This window comes from Pseudophryne corroboree, chromosome 9 (assembly GCF_028390025.1).
Source record: "Pseudophryne corroboree isolate aPseCor3 chromosome 9, aPseCor3.hap2, whole genome shotgun sequence".
Lineage (NCBI taxonomy): Eukaryota > Metazoa > Chordata > Amphibia > Anura > Myobatrachidae > Pseudophryne > Pseudophryne corroboree.
This window is the reverse complement of record NC_086452.1, coordinates 265,098,806-265,121,710: the sequence shown is the minus strand read 5'-3', so window position 1 is coordinate 265,121,710 and position 22,905 is coordinate 265,098,806. Positions and strand designations below refer to the sequence as shown.

General features: G+C 46.2%; 1 protein-coding gene across 1 annotated transcript in view; it reads left to right on the top strand.

Moving 5' to 3' along the window:
- The window catches only part of LOC134957991 (E-selectin-like), a 357,129-nt gene extending 336,835 nt beyond the window's left edge, over nt 1-20,294 (top strand). Inside the window, exons 11-12 of the mRNA XM_063940282.1 lie at nt 881-918; nt 20,143-20,294. Coding sequence (XP_063796352.1) covers nt 881-918; nt 20,143-20,171 — 67 coding nt within the window. The 3' untranslated portion in view covers nt 20,172-20,294. The remainder of the gene's footprint in view (nt 1-880; nt 919-20,142) is intronic.
- The last annotated feature ends 2,611 nt before the right edge of the window (nt 20,295-22,905 follow it).

Genomic DNA, 22,905 nt, shown 5'->3' with positions numbered 1-22,905 from the left:
CTGTTACAATAGAGCTCCCCAGGGACCAATACTACAGTACCTATGGATTCACTTGTAGTGGTCTGCAACAGGTGATCAGCTTTTAAATGCTTGTGTAGCCGCCTCCAGCTCTGAGGCTGCTGAGGCACTCAGCTGTCAGTGCTAGTCAGCGGAGGAGGCTGGAGCTGTGTGGATGAACTCTCACAGACTCACAGCCCAAAGCTTACCTCCATTGCTGCTGCTAGTCAGTCAGACTCGCAGCTGAAGTGCAGGACAGGTTAGTTGAAGCAATAATTGGAGGGAGAGGCAAGCACATTCTCTCCACTGCACTGACCAAATGGATCGTGGCTGAGGCGCTGAATGCAGGAGCCGTTCCAGCTTGTACACATGCCATGTGCTTTCAGGAAGAAGGCTGCACAGGGACGTGGTGGAGGCGGAACAGTTAGTAGGAGCATGAAAGCACTAGAGGCCAGGAGTAGGAGGAGACACAGTATGGGATACAGAGGTGACGTGATGGTGGGCTCCCCAGGGCTCTGCGCTGTGTGCAAGGTCCCTCTCGCACACACCTAGTTACGTCCCTGCCAGTAAGTCAAATAGTATCAGAGAGGAGGAATGCCTCCTTCTGCTTTATGTGTTTCTGCTTTATGTGTTTCTGTGCAACTCGACACACAACTCCCCACCCCCTCATTTGCCTATTAAAGGCACTACAGTTACAAATGTATAATCCCACAGAACCAATTAACCGATAGTTCAAAAATCAAATACTGCAGTAGTGTTGCTTTCCTTTAATTTATTGTATGATCAGGCAATACTATAATGAGTTGTACTGTACATTAGTGCCTCTACGTTATTCTATGTTATTTTAAACAAAACAATGTAATAATCATTTCCTATTTTTCAGACACCCAGCGAATACATTTGATAATCCTGCATTTGAAGGTTTGTGACATGTTACAAAGTATATTTGTAACCACCTTTATGTATGTATGTTTGTGTGTGTGTGTGTGTGTGTGTGTGTGTGTGTGTGTGTGTGTGTGTGTGTGTCTGTCTGTCTGTGTGTGTGTGTGTGTGTGTGTGTGTGTGTGTGTATATATATTATGTATATAAATTGTGTGTGTGTGTGTGTGTGTATGTATGTGTGTATATATATATATATATATATATATATATAGTGTGTGTGTGTGTGTGTATATATATATATATATTATGTATATAAATTGTGTGTGTATGTATGTGTGTTGTTATTATTATAGTTGGTGTTGTTGTTGGTATTATTATTATTATTATTATTATTATTATTATTATTATTAAAAACTATTACACTATTATATATCCTGAAGTTTGCTACTTAATTTTGTACATACTGTATAATTAAATAAATTCATATTGACTTAATTTGTATGCCCAAAAATAAACAATCACCAGAATTTTTCCAAAACTTATCCTATTTGCTGACACAATTCCAAGACATTTAAAGAGCTTTAAATACAGTCCATAACACTTCATTCTCTTAAATATACTGTGAATTGTACAATCTATGTTACTAATCCGATCTGTGGTGCTTCGCTCCCGGCTCCCTACTATACTGGTGCTAGCGCCGCATAGAGAGCACAGGCGCCAAAATGGCGCTGCAGCGATATAGGGGAGAGGGGTGGCCCACGCGAGGGAAGGGGAGGGACGGGGGCAGGTATTCCCGTCCTCCCATTCACACCTAGGGGAGCAGGGCAGCCAGTAGGCTTGCTGGGGGAGGAAAGAGCAGAGGGGGAGGCTGTATTCCAGGCCAGAGCTAGACGAAGATCCCACCCACCCCTTTTGTGAAGGTATAATTTCTGCTTTATGCCTGTCAGCATTTTGTGTGTTAAATAAATTAAATAAATAAATAAATAAAACACTGAGGGAAAAATGGGACGTTTATGGATGCATTGGTGGTCAAGAATTTTTGTAAGGTAACGAGGTTTGTGGAGATACAATTGGTTTGGGTAACCTGGTTGGAAAGAGGTTGTGTAATGTTTATGCATTTTGTCTTTTGTCACAGTTGGTACGGGGATATATGTAGCAGGGCAGGCGGGAAGAAGCGGTGCGCAAGGCAGGTGGAGGAGGGGAGCCAGCTGAGGTTGCAGATTCACCATCGGCGAGGTGCCGCACGCCAGGCCTCAGCTGTCCGCAGCGGGCCGTCGGCTTCGCACCAGGCCAGAGTGATCTGTAGGGGCTGGCTCCATAGCGGGGGCGTTGCTGAGGGCCAACGGCGTAGGTATGTGGCACGTCCCGTCATAAATCAATGATGGGCATTGATAGGGTTTTGTGCCTTGCCCACCGTTCTCTGTCCCTACCCTGCAAAATGTAAAATGTAAATAAGGTAATGTTTAATAAAACTGTGGCCAATGATTCAATACCAGATCTTGTCTCCGAGTATGATTTCAGTAGGGGAGATATTGTGGTTGGTTTAGCAGGGACGCAGCAGGCCACCCTCTCTCCCTTAAGCAGTGCAGGACTGTAAGACATCTCCCCTGATTGCTCCTGTCCTGCAGGCCCTCCCCTCATCTCATCCAGACTCATCCCATGGAGAATCTAGGTTTTTGAGGAACTTAATGGGGCAGCAGGAAACTCCATAGTGAGATAGGAGTCTCCTTCAATATGCGGGAGGGTAGGAAACTATGGTTATGAGATCTTTAAGCTACTCCATAGGGATAATAAGCAAGTAAACAATTTCTATAAGGAAAAAAACTTCTACTTCTAATGTTTTTATTGCAAATAATATCTATGCATATTTATTTAACTATTGCATCTCTGGTTTTGATTACATTGGTCGATTAAAACTCACTTTTCTATCGAAGCGCAAATGTAGGGTGCAAAAGTCACATTAATATTAATGGGAATGACCGCTCAAGTACCAGAAATTAAAGTTCTTTTGCAGTGAGAAAAAAGCTGTGTGCCCAGGCAATGTATAAATGCCCCTGTAAATGTTCGTTAATTCTATTGTTTAATTTTCATAATTATGCCTTGCAAAATTGACCCTTGAAAACTTTTACACTTCGCAAATAAATAGGTTTCCATAATTTCACAAAAGTTAGCATCTGGAGATTTTGCTTGTTTTGGAGTGTAAATGACAGTTTTTAGTATATTCTATCAGATGTTCAAAGTAACATCTGTAACACAATTAATTAGAACTGTATGTTTTGGCATGTAATTTTATGAATGATGTCAAAAATATTTAATGAGTATGTTAAATAAGTTTTGAAAACAATCTTGACCGTCCATCTTCCTGTATTTTGTCTTGGGGTGTTTTTGCTTCTGAGTTAAATGTTAATGGTACTTTTAATGGGGCTTGGTTTAATACTATTTATGTGTGCCACAAAGCTCAGCCCAGTCTACAGTATTTTCTCTATTAACAACATAATAAATGAAAGACTTCAATAAGTTACAGAAACACATTTTCTCTAACGTCCTAGAGGATGCTGGGGTCCATTTTAGTACCATGGGGTATAGACGGTTCCGCAGGAGCTTTCGGCACTTTAAGACTTTTTAACAGTGTGAACTGGCTCCTCCCTCTATGCCCATCCTCCAGACCTCAGTTTAGAAAATGTGCCCAGAGGAACCCATTTTGGAGGCACAAGAGTGTTCTGAGCCTGTATGGGTGAGAAAGCTGCAGAGTAATATGTCTAAGCTAGCAAAGAAATTCTCTGAGTCTGAACAACAGACAAAGCAATGGAGACAGTCTGTGGTGGATGCTCTGTTTGCTGATTCCTCCACGTCACCCACTCGGGACCCCTCCTGTTCCCAGAAAAGGTCTCTGGCCCAAATTATGCAAAGGGACACTGACACAGATTCCGACACTGAAGTCGACACTGGAGATTTGAGGGGTTTAGATCCCAAACTGGCTAAGAGCATTCAATGTATGATAGTCGCTATAAAAGAGGTATTGGAATTTCCTGACACAACACCTCCAACTGCGGAAAAAGATTATTTTAAAATAAAAAAAAAAGGTGGTGACTTTTCCTCCGTCTAAGGACTTAAATACACTCTATGAGGAATCCTGGGCTAACTCGGAAAATAAGTTTGTTATCCCTAGAAGGTTGCGGGTAGCGTACCCTTTTCCTGAAGAGGATAGGTGTAAGTGGGAGTCACCCCCAATGATAGACACCTCAGTCTCTAGATTGTCAAAGAAAATCATTTTACCTGCCCCAGGGTCAGCTTCATTAAAAGAACCTGCTGACCGCAAATTAGAGACGACTTTAAAGTAGAGATGAGCGCCGGAAATTTTTCGGGTTTTGTGTTTTGGTTTTGGGTTCGGTTCCGCGGCCGTGTTTTGGGTTCGACCGCGTTTTGGCAAAACCTAACCGAATTTTTTTTGTCGGATTCGGGTGTGTTTTGGATTCGGGTGTTTTTTTCCAAAAAACCTAAAAAACAGCTTAAATCATAGAATTTGGGGGTCATTTTGATCCCAAAGTATTATTAACCTCAAAAACCATCATTTCCACTCATTTTCAGTCTATTCTGAATACCTCACACCTCACAATATTATTTTTAGTCCTAAAATTTGCACCGAGGTCGCTGGATAACTAAGCTAAGCGACCCTAGTGGCCGACACAAACACCTGGCCCATCTAGGAGTGGCACTGCAGTGTCACGCAGGATGTCCCTTCCAAAAAACCCTCCCCAAACAGCACATGACGCAAAGAAAAAAAGAGGCGCAATGAGGTAGCTGTGTGAGTAAGATAAGCGACCCTAGTGGCCGACACAAACACCGGGCCCATCTAGGAGTGGCACTGCAGTGTCACGCAGGATGGCCCTTCCAAAAAACCCTCCCCAAACAGCACATGACGCAAAGAAAAAAAGAGGCGCAATGAGGTAGCTGTGTGAGTAAGATAAGCGACCCTAGTGGCCGACACAAACACCGGGCCCATCTAGGAGTGGCACTGCAGTGTCACGCAGGATGGCCCTTCCAAAAAACCATCCCCAAACAGCACATGACGCAAAGAAAAAAAGAGGCGCAATGAGGTAGCTGTGTGAGTAAGATAAGCGACCCTAGTGGCCGACACAAACACCGGGCCCATCTAGGAGTGTCACTGCAGTGTCACGCAGGATGTCCCTTCCAAAAAACCCTCCCCAAACAGCACATGACGCAAAGAAAAAAAGAGGCGCAATGAGGTAGCTGTGTGAGTAAGATAAGCGACCCTAGTGGCCGACACAAACACCGGGCCCATCTAGGAGTGGCACTGCAGTGTCACGCAGGATGTCCCTTCCAAAAAACCCTCCCCAAACAGCACATGACGCAAAGAAAAAAAGAGGCGCAATGAGGTAGCTGTGTGAGTAAGATAAGCGACCCTAGTGGCCGACACAAACACCGGGCCCATCTAGGAGTGGCACTGCAGTGTCACGCAGGATGTCCCTTCCAAAAAACCCTCCCCAAACAGCACATGACGCAAAGAAAAAAAGAGGCGCAATGAGGTAGCTGTGTGAGTAAGATAAGCGACCCTAGTGGCCGACACAAACACCGGGCCCATCTAGGAGTGGCACTGCAGTGTCACGCAGGATGTCCCTTCCAAAAAACCCTCCCCAAACAGCACATGACGCAAAGAAAAATTAAAGAAAAAAGAGGTGCAAGATGGAATTGTCCTTGGGCCCTCCCACCCACCCTTATGTTGTATAAACAGGACATGCACACTTTAACCAACCCATCATTTCAGTGACAGGGTCTGCCACACGACTGTGACTGATATGACGGGTTGGTTTGGACCCCCACCAAAAAAGAAGCAATTAATCTCTCCTTGCACAAACTGGCTCTACAGAGGCAAGATGTCCACCTCATCATCATCCTCCGATATATCACCGTGTACATCCCCCTCCTCACAGATTATCAATTCGTCCCCACTGGAATCCACCATCTCAGCTCCCTGTGTACTTTGTGGAGGCAATTGCTGCTGGTCAATGTCTCCGCGGAGGAATTGATTATAATTCATTTTAATGAACATCATCTTCTCCACATTTTCTGGATGTAACCTCGTACGCCGATTGCTGACAAGGTGAGCGGCGGCACTAAACACTCTTTCGGAGTACACACTTGTGGGAGGGCAACTTAGGTAGAATAAAGCCAGTTTGTGCAAGGGCCTCCAAATTGCCTCTTTTTCCTGCCAGTATAAGTACGGACTGTGTGACGTGCCTACTTGGATGCGGTCACTCATATAATCCTCCACCATTCTTTCAATGTTGAGAGAATCATATGCAGTGACAGTAGACGACATGTCCGTAATCGTTGTCAGGTCCTTCAGTCCGGACCAGATGTCAGCATCAGCAGTCGCTCCAGACTGCCCTGCATCACCGCCAGCGGGTGGGCTCGGAATTCTGAGCCTTTTCCTCGCACCCCCAGTTGCGGGAGAATGTGAAGGAGGAGATGTTGACAGGTCGCGTTCCGCTTGACTTGACAATTTTCTCACCAGCAGGTCTTTCAACCCCAGCAGACTTGTGTCTGCCGGAAAGAGAGATCCAAGGTAGGCTTTAAATCTAGGATCGAGCACGGTGGCCAAAATGTAGTGCTCTGATTTCAACAGATTGACCACCCGTGAATCCTTGTTAAGCGAATTAAGGGCTCCATCCACAAGTCCCACATGCGTAGCGGAATCGCTCCGTGTTAGCTCCTCCTTCAATGTCTCCAGCTTCTTCTGCAAAAGCCTGATGAGGGGAATGACCTGACTCAGGCTGGCAGTGTCTGAACTGACTTCACGTGTGGCAAGTTCAAAGGGCATCAGAACCTTGCACAACGTTGAAATCATTCTCCACTGCGCTTGAGACAGGTGCATTCCAACTCCTATATCGTGCTCAATTGTATAGGCTTGAATGGCCTTTTGCTGCTCCTCCAACCTCTGAAGCATATAGAGGGTTGAATTCCACCTCGTTACCACTTCTTGCTTCAGATGATGGCAGGGCAGGTTCAGTAGTTTTTGGTGGTGCTCCAGTCTTCTGTACGTGGTGCCTGTACGCCGAAAGTGTCCCGCAATTCTTCTGGCCACTGACAGCATCTCTTGCACGCCCCTCTCGTTTTTTAAATAATTCTGCACCACCAAATTCAAGGTATGTGCAAAACATGGGACGTGCTGGAATTTGCCCATATTTAATGCACACACAATATTGCTGGCGTTGTCCGATGCCACAAATCCACAGGAGAGTCCAATTGGGGTAAGCCATTCCGCGATGATCTTCCTCAGTTGCCGTAAGAGGTTTTCAGCTGTGTGCGTATTCTGTAAACCGGTGATACAAAGCGTAGCCTGCCTAGGAAAGAGTTGGCGTTTGCGAGATGCTGCTACTGGTGCCGCCGCTGCTGTTCTTGCGGCGGGAGTCCATACATCTACCCAGTGGGCTGTCACAGTCATATAGTCCTGACCCTGCCCTGCTCCACTTGTCCACATGTCCGTGGTTAAGTGGACATTGGGTACAGCTGCATTTTTTAGGACACTGGTGACTCTTTTTCTGAGGTCTGTGTACATTTTCGGTATCGCCTGCCTAGAGAAATGGAACCTAGATGGTATTTGGTACCGGGGACACAGTACCTCCAACAAGTCTCTAGTTGGCTCTGCAGTAATGATGGATACCGGAACCACGTTTCTCACCACCCAGGATGCCAAGGCCTCAGTTATCCGCTTTGCAGTAGGATGACTGCTGTGATATTTCATCTTCCTCGCAAAGGACTGTTGAACAGTCAATTGCTTACTGGAAGTAGTACAAGTGGGCTTACGACTTCCCCTCTGGGATGACCATCGACTCCCAGCAGCAACAACAGCAGCGCCAGCAGCAGTAGGCGTTACACGCAAGGATGCATCGGAGGAATCCCAGGCAGGAGAGGACTCGTCAGAATTGCCAGTGACATGGCCTGCAGGACTATTGGCATTCCTGGGGAAGGAGGAAATTGACACTGAGGGAGTTGGTGGGGTGGTTTGCGTGAGCTTGGTTACAAGAGGAAGGGATTTACTGGTCAGTGGACTGCTTCCGCTGTCGCCCAAAGTTTTTGAACTTGTCACTGACTTATTATGAATGCGCTGCAGGTGACGTATAAGGGAGGATGTTCCGAGGTGGTTAACGTCCTTACCCCTACTTATTACAGCTTGACAAAGGCAACACACGGCTTGACACCTGTTGTCCGCATTTCTGTTGAAATACTTCCACACCGAAGAGCTGATTTTTTTGGTATTTTCACCAGGCATGTCAGTGGCCATATTCCTCCCACGGACAACAGGTGTCTCCCCGGGTGCCTGACTTAAACAAACCACCTCACCATCAGAATCCTCCTGGTCAATTTCCTCCCCAGCGCCAGCAACACCCATATCCTCCTCATCCTGGTGTACTTCAACACTGACATCTTCAATCTGACTATCAGGAACTGGACTGCGGGTGCTCCTTCCAGCACTTGCAGGGGGCGTGCAAATGGTGGAAGGCGCATGCTCTTCACGTCCAGTGTTGGGAAGGTCAGGCATCGCAACCGACACAATTGGACTCTCCTTGTGGATTTGGGATTTCGAAGAACGCACAGTTCTTTGCGGTGCTTTTGCCAGCTTAAGTCTTTTCAGTTTTCTAGCGAGAGGCTGAGTGCTTCCATCCTCATGTGAAGCTGAACCACTAGCCATGAACATAGGCCAGGGCCTCAGCCGTTCCTTGCCACTCCGTGTGGTAAATGGCATATTGGCAAGTTTACGCTTCTCCTCCGACAATTTTATTTTAGGTTTTGGAGTCCTTTTTTTTACTGATATTTGGTGTTTTGGATTTGACATGCTCTGTACTATGACATTGGGCATCGGCCTTGGCAGACGACGTTGCTGGCATTTCATCGTCTCGGCCATGACTAGTGGCAGCAGCTTCAGCACGAGGTGGAAGTGGATCTTGATCTTTCCCTAATTTTGGAACCTCAACATTTTTGTTCTCCATATTTTAATAGGCACAACTAAAAGGCACCTCAGGTAAACAATGGAGATGGATGGATACTAGTATACAATTATGGATGGACTGCCGAGTGCCGACACAGAGGTAGCTACAGCCGTGAACTACCGTACTGTGTCTGCTGCTAATATAGACTGGTTGATAATGAGATGTAGTATGTATAAAGAAGAAAGAAAAAAAAAACCACGGGTAGGTGGTATACAATTATGGATGGACTGCCGAGTGCCGACACAGAGGTAGCTACAGCCGTGGACTACCGTACTGTACTGTGTCTGCTGCTAATATAGACTGGATGATAATGAGATGTAGTATGTATAAAGAAGAAAGAAAAAAAAACCACGGGTAGGTGGTATACAATTATGGATGGACTGCCGAGTGCCGACACAGAGGTAGCTACAGCCGTGGACTACCGTACTGTACTGTGTCTGCTGCTAATATAGACTGGATGATAATGAGATGTAGTATGTATAAAGAAGAAAGAAAAAAAAAAACACGGGTAGGTGGTATACAATTATGGATGGACTGCCGAGTGCCGACACAGAGGTAGCTACAGCCGTGGACTACCGTACTGTACTGTGTCTGCTGCTAATATAGACTGGATGATAATGAGATGTAGTATGTATAAAGAAGAAAGAAAAAAAAACCACGGGTAGGTGGTATACAATTATGGATGGACTGCCGAGTGCCGACACAGAGGTAGCTACAGCCGTGGACTACCGTACTGTACTGTGTCTGCTGCTAATATAGACTGGATGATAATGAGATGTAGTATGTATAAAGAAGAAAGAAAAAAAAACCACGGGTAGGTGGTATACAATTATGGATGGACTGCCGAGTGCCGTCACAGAGGTAGCTACAGCCGTGGACTACCGTACTGTACTGTGTCTGCTGCTAATATAGACTGGTTGATAATGAGATGTAGTATGTATAAAGAAGAAAGAAAGAAAAACCACGGGTAGGTGGTATACAATTATGGATGGACTGCCGAGTGCCGACACAGAGGTAGCTACAGCCGTGGACTACCGTACTGTACTGTGTCTGCTGCTAATATAGACTGGATGATAATGAGATGTAGTATGTATAAAGAAGAAAGAAAAAAAAAACCACGGGTAGGTGGTATACAATTATGGATGGACTGCCGAGTGCCGCCACAGAGGTAGCTACAGCCGTGAACTACCGTACTGTGTCTGCTGCTAGTATAGACTGGATGATAAATAATGATATAAAAAATATATATATATATCACTACTGCAGCCGGACAGGTATATATTATATAATGACGGACCTGCTGGACACTGTCTGTCAGCAGAATGAGTTTTTTAATTTTTATAGAATAAAAAAACACCACACAAGTCACACGACGAGTGTACTTTTTCAGGCAGACAATCACAATATACTATACTGGTGGTCAGTGTAGTCAGGTCACTGGTCACAGTGGTCAGTGGTCAGTCACACTGGCAGTGGCACTCTGGCAGCAAAAGTGTGCACTGTTTAATATGTACTCCTGGCTCCTGCTATAACCTATAACTGCTCCCCAGTCTCCCCCACAATTAAGCTGTGTGAGCACAGTCAGATATTATACATAGATGATGCAGCACACTGGGCTGAGCACAGATATGGTATGTGAGTGTGACTGAGTCACTGTGTATCGTTTTTTTCAGGCAGAGAACAAGAACAGAACGGATTATTAAATAATAATAAATTATAAAACTGCACTGGTGGTCAGGTCACTGGTCATCAGTCACTAGTATAACTCCTCCTAAGCTCCAGTAAGTAAATGAAGTGTCTCACTCTCACTCTCCTATCTATTTTAATTTCTAAACGGAGAGGACGCCAGCCACGTCCTCTCCCTATCAATCTCAATGCACGTGTGAAAATGGCCGCGACGCGCGGCTCCTTATATAGAATCCGAGTCTCGCGATAGAATCCGAGCCTCGCGAGAATCCGACAGCGTGATGATGACGTTCGGGCGCGCTCGGGTTAACCGAGCAAGGCGGGAAGATCCGAGTCGCTCGGACCCGTGTAAAAAAACATGAAGTTCGGGCGGGTTCGGATTCAGAGAAACCGAACCCGCTCATCTCTACTTTAAAGTCCATCTATGTTGCTACAGATACGTTACTCAGGCCCGCAATTGCTTCTGCGTGGGTAGGTAACGCAGTGGAAAAGTGGGCCAAAGGAAGCCTGGGACAGCCAGGGCCTGCTGTGCCAGTTGCTTTTCACACATCCTACCTGCCGCTGGGGCCCTGTTGGCAGCTGAGCATTATAGGCTGGGGTAGTCACCGCACCTCACTGCCTACAGCCCTTAGAGGTGCCGCGGATCCCTGCCACCGAAGCGAGGAGAATGTGCCCCAGCTGCCCACGGAGGTAGGGGTCCATGTTGCTGCAGGCTGACAGGCATATAATTGCAGTTTGTCATCTTGCACCCCACTGTTGCGGTGAAGTGGATCATGGCGGGTGCCTGGTCTGGAAAGCGCAGATACTTACTTCTGCCGGAAGCTGGTGTGTGTGGTGGGGGGGGAGCGGGTTTGCTCTTGGATGAGTGACACTTTAATTAAACAGTCCGGCAGTCAGGGTGAGCTGGACGAGAGGGGCGGAGCATATGGGACCACAATCTGTCTACCCAGCGCTGTCTGCTGTAATGTACACAGCGGACAGCGCTGCAGCTATTACGGCATCCAGAGCTGGACAGTCAGGGTGAATGCAGTTGGTGCGCCCGCAGGGAAAATGCACGATGGGCAAGGCACCATCTGTGCACAAATAGTTACGGCCTTGCCAAGTATACCCATACAAAATGAATGCATAGCATAAAAGAGTCTGCTGTCTCAAAATCAAATCAGTGCTGATAAGAGACTTACAGAATGTCAGTACAATATGGTAGTATGTAGCAGCTATATAGTCAGTCACCCAGTTGATGTTATTCAGGCTAAAACGCAAAAACGGATTAGTGTCGCAGCTTAATTAAACCTCAAATACCTTTAAAAATGAAGAAGCATCAAAATTTGGACTACATGTTTCAAGCAGCATAAAGTCAGCGGTGCAAGTGGGTGGATACGGCGTACCCTTAAGAATGTAACGGCAGTAGCTTACATAAACCGTCAAGGCAGAACAAAAAGCAGAGCGGCAATGGCAGAGGTGACAAAGATACTCCTCTGGGCAGAAAGACATGCAAAAGCTCTGTCTGTGTTATGCACACCAGTGCCAGCAGGAATGTACTGGTGTCTGAACGGTGAGGGATGCAAAACAAATGAACTCACAGACAGACTGGGGAATATGACATTACATACACAGAAGGTGATAGGGTAACAAAATAAACACAAAGTGAACAGAGAAGCCCAAAGGCTAAGAAACTGGGTGTCTCCCTAGTATTAGGAATGCTCAGATGGAAAGAAGCGAGATGTAGTGATTTAATACGTAGAGAACCCGAAATGCTGTTGCTAAGGGCAACAGCAAAACCCTAAAGGGTTACCAACGGGTGTGGCAGTAAACTCCTTGGTCAGAGAAGGAATAATAGACACAAGGAGAGTCTCCACAATCCTAGTCCTCACTTGCAGTGCACTGGTTCAGCTTACTGCCACTAAACTGACACCTGAACACCTTACACAGTGAGAAAGGATTTTGGCAGGCAAGTCTGAGAATACAGCCGCAAACTTGCTAGGTTCACAGAGTAGCAAAAGAACCCCAGCAGGTTAAACGACTGACTCCAGTCTTACTGCTAGGTCTGGATTGGCAGAGTGTAATACCAAATCCCAAGGCCTATTTGCAGTAAGCAACAAACAAATACAAAGTTTACACAGTACTAGCTAGCTTTCAGGAACTGACTAACCAACAAAGATTCAGCAGCATCTGCCTAACCTGAGAAGAGGGTTTATATAGCAGGTGCTGTCCACGCCCCACTCAGACCTCACAGACTGTGAGCACAAAAACCAGCACCGGATCCCATGCCGTGCACAGAGCCTGTAACCACTGCACAGCAAAAGACCCGAACCGGAGTATCAGCTACGCTCAGGTTACTCCGCTAGCACTTGTCTCCCGGTTGCTATGACGATGTGGCAGCACAGAGCAGGAGACCCTAACAGTACCCCCCTCTGACGAGGGGTCAAAGAACCCCTACCACCGGGTTTATCGGGGAACTGCGAGAAGAAAGAGCGTAACAGTCTGGGGGCATGAAGATCACAACTGCGCACCCACGACCGCTCCTCCGGGCCATACCCCTTCCAGTGCACCAAAAATGACAGCCGACCCCGAACCATCTTGGAGTCAAGAATCCTTTCAACAACAAACTCCCTCTGGCCACGTATCAGAAGAGGGGAAGGTCTTCCACTGGAAGAAGGATTACTAATCGCCCGTTTTAAAAGGGAACAATGAAATGTTTTATTGATACCCAAAGAACGGGGTAGATCTAACTGAAATGCCACCGGATTGATAACCCTAATGATCTTATAAGGACCGATGAACCGGGGGCCTAACTTATGAGATGGCTGTCTCAACTTCAAATTCTTGGTAGAAAGACCAGACAAAGTCTCCTAATTTGAAGCTGCAGGGTCTTTTCCGCTTATCAAAAACCCTTTTGGTCACTAATGACACAGACACAAGGGCTTTCTTCACTTTCCTCCAAATACCTCTAAGGACCGAAACCACAGAGGAACCACCAGGCGTGGAGTCCAGGGGGTCAAAAGAATTGGCCTTAGGATGATGCCCATACACACAAAGGAAGGGAGAGATCCCTGTAGCAGAGTGAGCCGCGTTGTTATAGGCAAACTCCGCCATGGACAGATGAGCAACCCAGTCAGTCTGACACTTGGAGACATAACACCTGAGGAACTGCTCCAAGGACTGGTTCACCCTTTCAGTCTGCCCATTAGACTGCGGATGGTAGCCTGACGACAAGCTGACAGAAATCTGGAGATCGGAACAAAATGCCCTCCAGAATTTGGCCACAAACTGGGACCTGCGGTCAGAGACCACATCAAGTGGCAACCCATGGAAGCGCACAACATGCAGCATAAATAATTTAGACAGGCGTCTGGCCGATGGCCGCCCAACCAATGGAACGAAGTGCGCCATCTTCGAAAACCTGTCAACGACAACCCAGATGGCTGTCATCCCCGAGGATTTGGAGTCTTATTTCGGGCACAGATGTCACATGCCCGAACCCACTGATCCACATCCCTAGCCACCGAGGGCCACCACACCGCCCTAGATAGCAACTCCCGAGTTCTGGCAATACCCGGGTGACCTGCCGACTTCTTGGCATGGAATTCCAGGGACACTCGCTGTCTTAACCTAGGAGGCACAAACAAAAGACCTACCGGAAGGTCTGGAGGAGCCTGCACCTGTGTTCTAAGGACTAATGACAAGAGGTCCTGGGTAATGCCCACTTTAATACATGATGGGGACACAATGGGCAATGGCTCCTCGGTGGTCTCCTGGATTGGAGCAAAACTCAGCGAGAGCGCATCAACCTTGATGTTTTTTGACCCAGGGCGATATGTTATCAAAAAATTAAAGCGAGCAAAAAACAAAGCCCATCGTGCCTGCCTGGCATTGAGGCGCTTCGCTGACTCTAAATATGCCAAATTCGTATGGTCGGTGAGAATTGAGACCACAAACTTAGCCCCCTCAAGCCAGTGTCTCCACTCCTCGAGTGCATCCTTCATAGCCAACAATTCCCGGTTACCCACGTCATAATTCATCTCGGCAGGCGAAAATTTACGGGAAAAGTAAGCACAGGGATGAAGGCGATTATCAGACACCCCCATCTGAGAGAGCACTGCCCCAATACCCATCTCAGAGGCATCCACCTCCACCACAAAAGGACGTTCTGGATCTGGGTGTCGCAGCACCTTGGCCGAGACAAATGCCCTTTTGAGATGGGCAAAAGCCGCTTTGGCCTCACAAGACCAGTGAGCAACATCCGCCCCTTTCTTAGTGAGTGCCACCAAGGGCGCCACTATAGACGAAAATCCAGCGATAAATTGTCTATAAAAATTCGCAAAGCCCAGAAAACGCTGAAGCGCCTTCAAACTAGTGGGCTGCACCCAATCCAGGACTGCCTGTACCTTGGAACCCTCCATTTGGAAACCTTCTGGGGAGATAATATATCCTAGAAATGCGATTTGCTGAACTTCAAATTCGCACTTCTCCAGCTTCGCCCCAAGCCGGTGGTCTCTGAGTTTCTGGAGGACTAAGCATACATGCTTCCGATGTTCCTCCAGGGAATGGGAGAAGGTTAGGATGTCATCTAAGTATACAACTAAGAATCTATCCAAATATTCCCTGAGCACATCGTTCATGAAGTCCTGGAAGACTGCCGGGGCATTACAGAGCCCAAAAGGCATCACCAAATATTCATAATGCCCTGAGTGGGTATTAAAGGCAGTCTTCCATTCATCCCCCTCTCTTATTCGGATTAGATTGTACGCACCGCGTAGGTCAATCTTAGAAAAAATGGTGGCAGTACGAAGCTGGTCAAACAAGACCGAAATGAGAGGCAGTGGGTATGAGTTTTTAATCGTGATACGGTTCAATTCCCTGAAGTCGATGCAGGGTCGCAACGAACCGTCCTTTTTACCCACGAAGAAGAACCCTGACCCAACTGGAGACTGTGAAGGTCTGATAAATCCCTTAGCCAAGTTCTCCTGAATGTACTCTGCCATAGCCTGAGTCTCAGGACGTGACAGGGAGTACAACCTGCTCTTGGGAAGCTTAGCATTCGGCAACAAATCAATGGCACAGTCATAGGGGTGATGGGGAGGTAGTACCTCTGCAACTCTTTTGGAGAACACGTCCGCAAAATCTGCATAACATCCTGGCAATCCTGGCGAACTTAGTTGCGAAAGCCTGACTGGAAGGCTCAAGCAACTCCTGAAACAATCAGTACCCCAACTAAGAATCTCCCCAGAGACCCAGTCAAATTGAGGATTGTGGGCCCTTAACCAGGGTAACCCCAACACCAATGGGGCAAAAGTACAGACAGTCACATAAAAGGACAATTTTGTAGAGTGTGTGGCTCCAATAAACAAATAAATCTGGCTAGTGCAAGAGGTAATTTTACCCTGGGATAATGGTTCCCCGTTTAACCCACAAATCTCAATTTCCGATGCCAAGGGTACTAAGGGAACAGAGTGTTTCAGGGCGAATTGGCGGTCCATAAAAACCCCGTCGGCCCCACTGTCCACAAAGGCCTCAGTCTTGACAGTTTGACCGAGGATCTTCAAGGTCACCGGAATGATAAAAGTCTTCTTGGGAAATTCTGACTTCTGGCCTGACAGGATATTTCCCATCACCCTCAGGCCCTGAAGTTTTCCGGCTTTTCTGGGCATGATACTACCACATGACCTTTATTCCCACAGTACAAACATAACCCCTGCTGTCTCCTCCGCGTCTTCTCACGCGAGGAGAGGCGGGTAGCCCCAATCTGCATAGGCTCCTCGGAAAATTCCTCAGAGTCTGAGGTTCCCTTGGGAAAGAAGGAAACCTCGGTCTCCCTTTCAAGCCTGCGCTCTCTCAGCCGTCTATCCACCCGAATGGATAACTGCATGAGCTGATCCAAGCTATCAGGCAAGGGATATTGTACCAGTTGGTCTTTTAACTGGTTAGAAAGACCTCTTCGGTACTGGTGTCTCAGGGCTGGGTCATTCCACTGGGTATCATGGGCCAACCTCTGAAACTCCATACAATAAACCTCAACTGGCCTTCGTCCTTGCTTAAGGATCGAAATCTGAGCCTCGGCTGAGGCCGTCTTGTCAGGGTCATCATACAACATGCCCAGAGCCGTAAAAAAAGCATCAACACTTTTAAGCGACGGACAGTCAGGCTGCAACCCATATGCCCAGACCTGTGGGTCTCCTTGTAGCAAGGAAATCACTATGCCCACCCGCTGAATCTCCGACCCAGAAGACTGAGGCCTAAGCTGGAAATATAGCTTGCAGCTCTCCTTGAAACAAAAGAACTGCGAGCGATCTCCAGAAAAACGATCCGGGAGATTTACTTTCGGCTCCTTAACCCCTGAAGGTACTGCTGCTGCGGGAGCTCCGCCAGCGGCCTGTGAGGTGTGCATTTTAATGGATAAATCATTAAATTGTCGAGTCAGGACCTGCACCTGATCGACCACCTGTTGCAAAGTATTTTGAGGGGTATGCTCCATATTCCCACAAAATTTCAACAGGAGTATTAGGCTGCTGAATATGTTATGCACACCAGTGCCAGCAGGAATTTACTGGTGTCTGAACGGTGAGGGATGCAAAACAAATGAACTCACAGACAGACTGGGGAATATGACATTACATACACAGAAGGTGATAGGGTAACAAAATAAACACAAAGTGAACAGAGAAGCCCAAAGGCTAAGAAACTGGGTGTCTCCCTAGTATTAGGAATGCTCAGATGGAAAGAAGCGAGATGTAGTGATTTAATACGTAGAGAACCTGAAATGCTGTTGCTAAGGGCAACAGCAAAACCCTAAAGGGTTACCAACGGGTGTGGCAGTAAACTCCTTGGTCAGAGATGGAATAATAGACACAAGGAGAGTCTCCACAATCCTAGTCCTCACTTGCAGTGCACTGGTTCAGCTTACTGCCACTAAACTGACACCTGAACACCTTGCACAGTGAGAAAGGATTTTGGCAGGCAAGTCTGAGAATACAGCCGCAAACTTGCTAGGTTCACAGAGTAGCAAAAGAACCCCAGCAGGTTAAACGACTGACTCCAGTCTTACTGCTAGGTCTGTATTGGCAGAGTGTAATACCAAATCCCAAGGCTTATTTGCAGTAAGCAACAAACAAATACAAAGTTTACACAGTACTAGCTAGCTTTCAGGAACTGACTAACCAACAAAGTTTCAGCAGCATCTGCCTAACCTGAGAAGAGGGTTTATATAGCAGGTGCTGTCCACGCCCCACTCAGACCTCACAGACTGTGAGCACAAAAACCAGCACCGGATCCCCTGCCGTGCACAGAGCCTGTAACCACTGCACAGCAAAAGACCCGAACCGGAGTATCAGCTACGCTCAGGTTACTCCGCTAGCACTTGTCTCCCGGTTGCCATAACGACGTGGCAGCACAGAGCAGGAGACCCTAACAGTCTGCAATTTTAATTCCGGTAGTGGACAACTGGGAAGCAGACTTCCACAGCAGACACGATCTCCATCCAGGAGAATGGGGCCTCCCCCCAGAAGTCTTTGCAGAGGTGGCAAGTCGTTGGGGCGTTCCTCAAGTGGATTTGATGGCATCACGCCTCAACAAGAAGCTTCAGAAATATTGTTCCAGGTCAAGAGACCCACAAGCAATAGCGATAGATGCACTGGTGACCCAGTGGGTGTTTCAGTCGGTGTATCTGTTCCCTCCACTTCCACTTATTCCAAAAGTTCTCAAGATCATCAGAAGAACAGGAGTTCAAGCAATGCTCATTGCTCCGGACTGGCCAAGGAGGGCTTGGTATCCAGATCTTCAAGAGTTATTACTGGAAGATCCTCGGCCTCTTCCTCTTCGCGAGGACCTGCTTCAGCAGGGTCCGTTAGTTTATCAGGACTTACCGCGGCTGCGTTTGACAGCATGGCTGTTGAGCGCCAGATCCTAGCCCGTAAGGGTATTCCCAATGAAGTCATTCCCACACTTATTCTGGCCAGGAAAGGGGTAACGTCCAAACATTACCATCATATTTGGAGAAAATATGTATCTTGGTGTGAATCCAAGAAGTCTCCTGCAGTGGAGTTTCAATTAGGACGACTTCTCATATTTCTACAGGCAGGTGTGGATGCTGGATTGAGATTAGGATCTATCCAGGTTGAGATTTCGGCCTTGTCAGGTTTCTTTCAGAAACAATTGGCTTCTCTTCCTGAGGTCCAGACGTTCGTGAAGGGGGTTCTGCGCATCCAACCTCCCTTTGTGCCTCCTGCGGCGCCATGGGATCTTAATGTGGTGTTGCAGTTCCTTAAATCGGACTGGTTTGAGCCTCTGCAAGAGGTGGAGTTAAAGTTTCTCACTTGGAAAGTGGTCATGCTATTGGCCTTGGCCTCAGGCAGACGAGTGTCTGAGTTAGGAGCTCTGTCACACAAGAGTCCTTATTTGATATTTCATGAAGATAGGGCTGAACTGAAAACACGTCAGCACTTTCTTCCGAAGGTTTTGTCTTCTCTTCATATCAACCAACCAGTGGTGGTGCCAGTAGCTTCTGACACCTCAGCCGTCTCAAAGTCCTTGGATGTCGTCAGAGCGCTGAGGACTTATGTTGCAAGAATGGCTCGGATAAGGAAAACAGAATCTCTGTTTGTCCTCTATGACCCCAGCTTCTAAGCAAACTATTGCGCGCTGGATCAGGGGTACCATTCAGCACGCACATTCCACAGCAGGATTGCCGTTACCGACTTCGGTAAAAGCCCACTCTACAAGGAAAGTGGGTTCGTCCTGGGCGGCTGCCCGGGGGGTCTTGGCTTTGCAAATCTGCCGAGCTGCTACTTGGTCAGGTGCAAATACATTTGCTAAATTTTATAAGTTTGACACCTTGGCTGCTGAAGAACTAAAATTTGGTCAGTCGGTTCTTCAGGAACATTAGCACTTTCCCACCTGTACTGGGAGCTTTGGTACATCCCCATGGTACTAAAATGGACCCCAGCATCCTCTAGGATGTAAGAGAAAATATGATTTTAATTACCTGCCGGTAAATCCGTTTCTCATAGTCCGTAGAGGATGCTGGGCGCCCGCCCAGTGCTCATTTTTCCTGCTGATTACGTTTATCTTTTTGCACACATGTGTTCAGATGGTGACAGCTGTTGCTGTTGCGTTATGCATGCTGGTTGGCATGAGTTATGTTACTGGCCATGTTAGCCGACATGTTTGTTTGTGTATGGTGTGAGCTGGTGTGAATCTCGTCACAAGTTTAATAGTAAATCCTCTCTCGAGAATGTCCGTCTCCTCTGGCACAGTTCCTATACTGAGGTCTGGAGGAGGGGCATAGAGGGAGGAGCCAATTCACACTGTTAAAAAGTCTTAAAGTGCCGAAGGCTCCTGCGGAACCGTCTATACCCCATGGTACTAAAATGGACCCCAGCATCCTCTACGGACTACCAGAAAAATCCTATTTATTTATTTTTTGGTTCTGATAAGCTCCAGAAAAAGGACTAATGATTATAAATGTTGCTGTAGTTCTTTTATGTACAATTTATAGTCTGCATTAAGTGATACTAGAATAGGCAATAGTGACACTTCCTTGATGTTTTCATTTCCTATTCTTTGTTTCTAGAGAAGGACATTAGCTCATTTGATCTTTAGTTCCTGGAACTGATTTTTACTACTTCGATGTCAACAAGACGCTGCAAAACTCTGGATATATGGAAACACTTTATTACCTTTACCATGAATCAATGTCACTGAATAAAGCAAATATGAATATGGTTAGAATTTTGCTTTGAATTTTATGTTAACGTGTGCATAGTTTTTATTGATTAGATATTCCATGTAAACTATGGTCTTTCAGACAAGAGGAATTATTAAGTAGACTGAACTTTGAACTGAGAGCCTTTTGAAACTATTATGTAATTTGTATAACCATTTGTATGGTTCCATAATACTGTTTACTACTTTACTATGTAATTTACATATAAAATGTATTAGTTCCAAACTTCAGCACAAGAAGGTCTGTCCTACTGGAGTATAGTGTCATTTGTATTGCTCGGCGTGTGGCCTAATTTGTCTCTATTTTCCATTCTGGAATGTGGACAAGTAGGTCATTTTAGCCATTTAAAGTAGGGAGACTAGTTAAACATAACTTGTTTCAAATTGTAAAATTAATTCAAGGGTGCTATTGGACTTGCTATTACCTTTTTGAAAAGATGTTAAGGTGAATGCCTCACTAAAAAATATTGTTTTGGGTGGATTTATATGAGCTATGTTAAAAAAGAAAGTGGCAATAGCTTGCATTCTGCCCTAATCTGGTGAGACCTATTTACTCTCTCCTGCTCATCATGGTGGACTTTCAAATCTCCTGGCAGCATTGTCAAGGTGCAAGTAGTAATGGTGCATTAGGTGATATTTTCTTATTTAACTTTATTCTTTTGTGAACACATAATAATCAGTGAGCATAGCATGGTAATATTTGGTATACATTTTGCAACAAATTAATTTTTAATTTCTAATTTCACCATAAAGAGAGGCATAAAATATGTAGGAAATAGTGGAAATATTCTTTAACTTAAGTTCTGCAAAATTGTGGCCTACTCCATTTCCTCTAAGGTAAGATTTCATGTCCGCAAACACTGGAGCCTTTATTAAATGTAGGAACCTGGTATTCATGCTGAAAATCACATATTGCTGAGATTCTGCAAAGTGCCACGTTTCTATTAAATATACTAATTTTTAGTTCCTATACTCTACCACAAGATGTCGTATTGAAGGTAAGGATGTGCAATAACTGGAGGAATTGCATTCATGAATGGAAGGTTTCCATAAATAAATCAGCAGTAAGGATCAATCCCCTTCATATCCACTTTGTGTGGCCAACAACAAAAGAAAAACCAATAGTTACACTGGTCTAGTCCAAGAATTATAGCTTCTGTAGCATACATAGTGTACAGTAGTTAGAAATGCAAGGCTTGCTACACAAAAGTAAACAGGTCATGTATTACGTGTCTGACTGCGTTACATGGTATAGTGAAGTTAAGTCTCCTGTGTGGCATGCTGAGCTGGGTTGGGCGAGTGGGGGTTAAATGAAAGTTTTTGTTGACTAGGTGCACATTTATTACACTGTTTCTGGTATCTCACAAGTATCTGAATAAGATTTAGGAGGTTTGGAGTATTGTGTATTTTAATACAGAGGGATTAAATCACTGAAAGTTATAGTGCATACTTATACTACATCATTACAGATAGCTTTCCTGTCTGGCTACGACACCTGTGGTGCCGGATGAAATGACGCACAAGATTGATGGAGATGTGATATGCCAGCCAATCTCAGACGTTTTAAAGAGACAATCACTTACAAAGCATGGTTTTGCCTTGTAAGTTAATGCCCCTTTAAAAAAATGGCCGGGATTGGCCGGCATGTTGCACCTCCGGCGATCTCAGACTGTATTACATCCTGTCCGTAGTCTGGAGTTTAAATCCCCTGCAGTATGAGCTGTGGTTTGTATATTTTAATACAGAGAATGATGTACACTTGTATGTTTATTTTAATTATATTTGTATTATAAGAGTATAGACTTAAGGTCCATACACACTTAACGATATAATGAGCGACGTCGCTCATTTTCCCCCTCCTTGAGCGACGTCGCTCATTTTATCGTTAAGTGTGTATGCCGCCAGCGACGACCGATGCGCAGCCCCGCGGGTCCGCAACGATCGTCGCTGTCGGTAGGGCATGCATGAAGGATGTGGACTGTCGTCCACGACCTTCATGCAGGGCTGGCGGGGGCGTGACATCACTGAGCGATATGAGCGGTCATATCGCTCAGTGCGTACAGGCGGCCGCCGACCGGCCGGCCCGGGAGGGGGAAACGTTAGACGATGTCGCTCACAGAGCGACATCGTCTAATGTGTATGGGCCTTAAGAAGTAGGAGTCGGGAATAAAAAGGGGATGTGTCTAGTGGATGTGTCCTTACGCTTAGATCAATACACCATACAGCACAAGATGTATGGCGTGCTTGAGCTGCCATGTCCTGTGCAACTCTGAGAGAATGTCGGGTTCCTTTTTGCCGAAAATGCATCTTAATCATACAATGTGAATAGTATGTACGAGGAGACTGCTGATTATTTTGATATGACACTTGTATATTTTGTATGACTGAGTCTGTAAACAGAACAGAACTTGAATTGGAAAGGGTGTGTATCACGTTACCGGCGTCCGAGATCCCGGCATTCAGTATCCCGACTCCCTGATCCCGGCCACATGATGCCAGCGGCCACACTGGGAGGGTGGGGGGGCGAACACAAGGAGCCCCTTGCGGGCTCGCTGCACTCACTGCGCTGTGGGCATGGTGGCGACCTGTGGTCGCCACCGGTTCTATTCCC